The sequence below is a fragment of the Sardina pilchardus genome, chromosome 21 (genome assembly GCF_963854185.1).
Source record: "Sardina pilchardus chromosome 21, fSarPil1.1, whole genome shotgun sequence".
In the NCBI taxonomy this organism is placed as follows: Eukaryota; Metazoa; Chordata; class Actinopteri; order Clupeiformes; family Clupeidae; genus Sardina; species Sardina pilchardus.
Genome location: NC_085014.1, coordinates 6014344 through 6020962, shown reverse-complemented (window position 1 = coordinate 6020962; position 6619 = coordinate 6014344). Strand labels below are relative to the sequence as shown.

At 46.4% G+C, this 6619-nt stretch overlaps 1 protein-coding gene across 1 annotated transcript in view; it reads right to left on the bottom strand.

Annotated features, from left to right (window-relative positions):
- The window catches only part of kif7 (kinesin family member 7), a 37502-nt gene extending 31126 nt beyond the window's left edge, over positions 1-6376 (bottom strand). Inside the window, exons 1-4 of the mRNA XM_062524878.1 lie at positions 6257-6376; positions 4424-4981; positions 2743-2943; positions 1144-1594 (exon numbers count right to left, since the gene is read on the bottom strand). Of these exons, the coding sequence (XP_062380862.1) occupies positions 1144-1594; positions 2743-2943; positions 4424-4757 (986 nt within the window). The 5' untranslated portion in view covers positions 4758-4981; positions 6257-6376. The remainder of the gene's footprint in view (positions 1-1143; positions 1595-2742; positions 2944-4423; positions 4982-6256) is intronic.
- Positions 6377-6619: the final 243 nt, after the last annotated feature.

Below are 6619 nucleotides of genomic sequence, written 5' to 3'. Positions count from 1 at the left end.
TTTAGATTAATTAATTTGAGATAAAATAACTGATTAAAAAAAGTAACGCAGATTAATCGATGACCTTTGACCCGGAGCCATTCTAGTCAGTAACCATTAGACCGTAAAATGTGGAGACGAGAATGTGCTGCCTGGATCATTGATTGGAACATTTACTTGGAACATTTAAAAAAAACGGCCTGACGGTGTTAAAAAATAAGTGTCGATTAAAACAAAGTCCTCTGCAATGTCTGCAGCACATAATTTGCATATCACCGGAGTTTGTCAACTCTTAAGTACCACATTACTGCAAAGAAATAGTGTTGACATCACGATTTTGCGATTACATTTTATATGCGATTAATTTAGATTAATTAATCACAGAGTATGAAATTAATTAGATTAAACATTTTAATCGATTGACAGCCCTAATATGGATATAATGTTTTAGAAAAAAAAATAGTTAAGGTATGCTAGTTATTTACTGAATTGTATGGCGGAGTGAAAAACTATAGTGGTCACTATAAAGCACACCATGTATTTAATGTGTAATAATAATAATCATAATAACAATGTATCATTATTATTATTATTATCATTATTATTATTATTATTATTATTATTATTATCAATAAGATAGGATAGGATTAACTTTAATGTGCAATAAGGTGTTCTGAACACAAAGCTGTGAGTATTTCGACTCAAATCACACGTTGCACATGTTGCACAGTGTTTAACTCTTCCCCTGCCAGCGGGCTGGGCTGGTGTGTGTGTGTGTGTGTGTGTGTGTGTGTGTGTGTGTGTGTGTGTGTGTGTGTCTGTGTGTGTGTGTGTGTGTGTGTGTGTGTGTGTGTGTGTGTGTGTGTGTGAGGGTGTGTCTGTCTGTGTCTGTGTGTGTGCGCACGTGTGTGTGTGTGTGCGCACGTGTGTCTGTGTGTGTATGTGTGCGTGTGTGTGTGTGTGTGAGGGTGTGTCTGTCTGTGTCTGTGTGTGTGCGCACGTGTGTGTGTGTGTGCGCACGTGTGTCTGTGTGTGTATGTGTGCGTGTGTGTGTGTGTGTGTGTGTGTGTGTGTGTGTGTGTGTGTGTGTGTCTGTCTGTGTGTGTGTGTCTGTCTGTGTCTGTGTGTGTGCGCACGTGTGCGTGTGTGTGTGCGTGTGTGTACCTGGTGATTTTGGAGTCTCGGTAGGGGATGTGCGTGCCCCTCCTCTTGGGGTCCCCCAGCGCCCCGATGACGTTGCCGAGGGCCAGCAGGCCGCTGTTGATCTGGATGCTCTCCTTGAGCCGCTCGCCGCTGTTGCCCGTCTTCAGGATGCGCTCCGAGCCCGCCAGGTCCACGAAGTGGAACTTGGACGACAGGAGGTGGTGCTGGGGGGGGCTGGACCTAGGGACCCCCCCCGCGGTTGGACCCCCCCTGCCGGACGACCCCCCTCCTCCTCCTCCCCCCGGGGGGCCCCCGCGGCGCTGCTCCAGCTGGACGGTGAAGATGGTGTGTGAGCGGCTGGATTTGGGGTTCATCTGGGTGGCCCCGGTGTGCCGCGCCGTGTTGCCGCTGTCCAGCAGGCTCAGCACCTCGTCCAGGCACTCCACCTCGCTCTCCTTCACGCCGCACAGCACTGCGCGCACACACACACACACACACACACACACACAGGAGTGAACGTGGGTACGTACACACACACATGAGCGTGCACACACACGTGAATGCACACACACACACAAGTGAACTCACACACACACACACACACACACACGAGTGAACGCGCACTCACAGACCCACACACACACACGTAAACACATCAAGAGTGTACAACCATTCACACATATATATTATAGTGCACCATTCAGACACAGATAGGTGTAAATACATCATATCTCACACACACACACACACACACACACACCACATGTGTCTCTCTCCCATGTAAGCATCGCCCCCTCTGACAACCCCTGAATCACATTTGTCAGCTGCCATTATTGGTGGTGTGAGCGCGGGGCCGAATCATTCCTATATTTAGCCGTGGACCAGCGGCTCTGTCGTCAGCAGGGTTCTCAGCGCCGTGACTAACGCCACTGACTGTCACTCACAGGAGCCTGGCCTGCCCACTGAACATGTGCTTCAGCAGCTGCCCTCCATCACCCTAACTCGCCAATCACCCTCACTCATACCACACACACACACACACACACACAGATACCCAAAGTCCTCTTTCGACAGTCTATGATCTTTGAATCTCAGAAACTTTATAATGGGAGCATGTTAAGCACACACTAGTAGCTGAACGTTTCCTGTCATTCCCACTTTGGAGGCGGGAATTTTGGAGCCCACCTGACCCCATCAGCCTGGAAAAATGGGAACGTTGAAATCCTTTTTTTGCATTTTGGCTCCGTGTTACTTTTCCTGTCCCCGTCAGCATGATAAGATGTTATTTTAATTCATATGTTGATTTGTTTATTACTTCTTGAATCTATGATCTGCCTTGAAAAGAAAGGCATCATTAAAGATAGGGACAAAAAACAAATGTCCTGCTCTTCACGTCCCACCTGTCATGTCTCTATTCTCCACTAGTGCGGCCCGCCCCACACTTTGCCCCAAACACTGCCTCAGTAGATCCACTCCGTGACCATACATCGATATCTAGGTACTGAATCTTCATGTGTCCTACTACTACATACATGTGGGAAAATGGGAGTAACACGCACAAAACGAGAGACAAATAAATGTCACTGAGTGTGTGTGTGTGTGTGTGTGTGTGTGACTGACCTATGTTCCCCTTGTCGTCCTCGCGGATGTGGATGTCCTTGCTGGGCGTCTCAACCTCCAGAAGGTCCCGGAACACCTCCTTATAGACCTCCAGGTAGGAGACGCGAACGGAGAAGTAGTTCAGATCGTTCTCGTCCAGCAGCTTGAAGATCTCGGCCACCGCCCGCGGGATCATGCCCTGCTCCTCATCCCTGTATGCTGCTGAGAGGTCACAGGTCAGAGGTCACAGGTCAAAGGTCAGATAGATAGAAAGATAAAATAGATAAATAGATAGTGTATTGACCATAAAATAAATACAGGAATTACCAGTAGTTCACACAACATACAAAAACACACACCGATAGATAGTGTATTGACCATAAAATAAATACAGGAATTACCAGTAGTTCACACAACATACAAAAACACACACCGATAGATAGTGTATTGACCATAAAATAAATACAGGTATTACCAGTAGTTTACACAACGTACAAAAACACACACAATAAGGTAAGTACAATAAGTACAACAGTAGGTGGGTTCAGACAAGTATTTTGAAATATTGAGATACTGTAACACTGGACACTCGATGGCCCAAAATTGAGAAAGAGGTGGTTACACATTCATTAGGCTGGTTAGCTTCCTGCCCATTACTGTGCAGAAAGACTGTGCATCCAGAAAGAGCTGCTTTGCTCTGCTAAAGGGTTCAGATAGGTGGCTAACAGTCCTCTGAACCTCACTAGCAGTGTATAGAGATAAGAAGAGAGATTTTCATTTGCTATTTGTACACGCACAGACAAGTACGGTGCGAAGCTCAATAGTTCAATATTTAGAGAAGAGATAGCAGTGAATAATAAATAGAGAATAAATATAAGCATGAGAGAAAAGTCCGCTTCACATTTGAGAGTATTGCACGTGTTGGTGTCATACTTATTGCCTGACAGTGACTGGATAAAAAGCAAAGCAGCGCGCTGTGTCTAAAGCTGTAAGAAGAGACTAGCATTCAGACGCTTGGCTCGCTGTCCTAAACCAAACCCTTGATAGTAGTGTTGAGTTATGAGGATCGTCAAGCAAACATGAGCTTTTTATTGAAGATGGCTGGCTAGCTGCTCTTCCCTGGCCCTCAGCAGCAGTGTGCAATGCTGTTGGGTCCAGGCTAGCAGGCATCAGCTGCAAATTCACATGGCTGGGTGGCTCGCCAACTAGCCTCCCTGAACTGGACCTAGCTAGCGACAGCAGCTGAGAGGTGGGAGGTGAGGATGGCATAGCTGACTAGTGTGACTCTACAGAAGGCCTGGCTCTTCCCCGCACATTTAGCCAACTAACACACACACACACACACACACACACACACACACACACACACACACACACATGCACACACAAACACACTCCTCATGGACTCCTCATGGAGTATTTATAAATTCATGAATTTGGATTTCCAGTGGGTTGCGATGAAGGAAACACACATTCTGGTCCGTGGGAGGCAGACAGAGACGTTTATGAGTCCGAAATCAAGGCAAGCGAGACAGCAACAGGGAGAGCAGGAAAGAGTTGAGAGGAGCCTGAGGTAGACTATGAGACAACAGAATGCCATAAAAAAGGAACTGAGTAGAACACAGTAGAGTAAGGTTGAGGTGAATAGAAGAGAGGAGAAGAGTAGAGAAGAGTAGAATAGATGTTTCATGTTAAGACTCACAGATGTTGGCTTCTCCGATAGTGTAGGTCTTGCCCGAGCTGGTCTGCCCGTAGGCAAACACGGTGGCGTTGAAGCCCTGCAGGAAGGCCTCCACCAGCGGCTGGACGCACGCCTCGTAGACCTCCTCTTGCCCGCTGGCCTCCTGGAACAGGAAGTCAGACAGGAAGTGGCGGCTGTGTCCGAGGGTGATGCGGCGGGCGGCGGGATCGGCGCTGATGCAGCTTTTGTGGCCGCGCAGCAGCTCTTTGGGCAGCAGGGGGCGCACTCTCACCGCCACCTGCACAGGCGACTCCTCCGCCCCTCCACGCCCAGGGCCTGGCACCTTGGGGGACATGGCAGCTGCAGCGCAAACGTCCAAGTACCAGTGGATGTGTGTCTAAAGGCTGTGTGTGTGTGTGTGTGTGTGTGTGTGTGTGTGTACTCGTCCAGCTGGGACACACACACACGTGTTTTTTTTACAGGTCCTGTCCCTCTACCTGGCCCTCTCGCCCCCCTTGGTGTGGCCCAAATGCATGATGGCTCTGTGAGGGGGCTGACGCCACAGTCATCGCTGTGCCCCTGAAACAGGAAGAGAAAAACACGAATCTGTGTAAACATGTGGCATATGCACTGACAGGAGACCATGCACTGCTTTTGAAATGTCACAACATGACTAACACAAACCATTGAAAAAAAGCACCAGGAAGAAATTTGAAAGAAATGGTTCAGGTGTGGGGGGGGGCAACATTATATTATCCATTAGTCCTCTTTTTCCCACCTAAATTGTGTTTTAAATATTTGCAGCAGAGCTGCAAAATAATATTCAATGTCTGTCCACGTTGAAACACTCCAGTCAGTGACGTTAGGTTAGGCTAAAGTGAAATACAACAGTAACATGACTGATGGAGAGACGCATCATTTGATTTTTTCTGCTCACTGCTCAAAGTAAACATGTTATGTGCGTCATCAGTTAAATATTTCGGTATTACCAACTGCGTGGTGTCTTTGTTAGGGTTTGGGGCTGGTTAAATTCGGAAGAATTCACAAATGTGGTAGTTTTTCCGAACAATGCGTTCACACCGCGGAGCGAAAAACAACACGGCCGACATGCCCGTGAGCGCAACCTCAGTTCTAGACCAGCCTAGGTTAAGTCACTCAACTCTGAGTGTTTTACTAACGATGTCTATATTCACAGTTACATTATTTCCCATAAATTAGTCTACATCTGTTGCAGGGGAAAGGCAAAAAGTTAGCCCGATTTCATTATTACCGCCGCTATGAGCACATATTACGCTAGAAGCATTTTGGGTGTCTGCGGGTCGGGTTCAAGTGTTAAACCAAATTTAACTGGCGCGTGACTTGTGTAATTTGCCTATTATATGCAATAGTATCTAGTTCCATGATTTCTTCTGACGAAATGTACTTTATAGCATATCAAGAGAACGAGTTACCATACCGCATTGTTTTGAAGTTACCTACTTAGCCACCCATTAGCCTTGTGTGCTAAGCTATCTAGTAACTTTTGCATCAACTTTCCATGGACATGCTAGCAATAGCTGCTGTATCCCCAGAATCCGTTAGCAAAAGTAACTGTGTGCACAATTTAACTGTTATACTTGATGGCTGGATTCTGCTGTCTTTCGGAAATAACATGAAAGTCTTTCTTGGGTGGTAACATGCATGAAAGCAACAATGAAATTATGCGATGCATGGAAAATATATTTGCATGTTTTCTACTTAGCCACCGAAGCTATCCTAGTTGTGCTAACGAAATAATAAAATAGAAAATGTGGCAAATAACGTTAACGTTAATGCTTATTTCTTTATAATTTCATGTTTCCCCAAATACATTACCTCCAGTCGGTCTCCTAAAACAATGCAAAGCGTGATTCAAACTGCAACAACTTTTCTCCAACTGTAGCAAGCGATGAGAAGCTTCCCAAACTTTTGTTACTGCTGTTTCCGATTCCATCTGTAGCCCCAAGGCAGGAGGGCACATCCTCAATCCAGCTGCGAGATTCCCCACGAGAAGGATGCAGTGATGTCATTGCCAGGCTTTCCAGGCTTCTTGGCCTCGCCACAAATCAATGAATATCCCATCCATCGCTATTATGGATCATACATGGAATAACACAGGCCTACATACAAGGAAACATTTTGTAATAACTCAGTCTGGCCCACTAACCAGGCCATGTAAAAAGAAAAATAGAAACACTG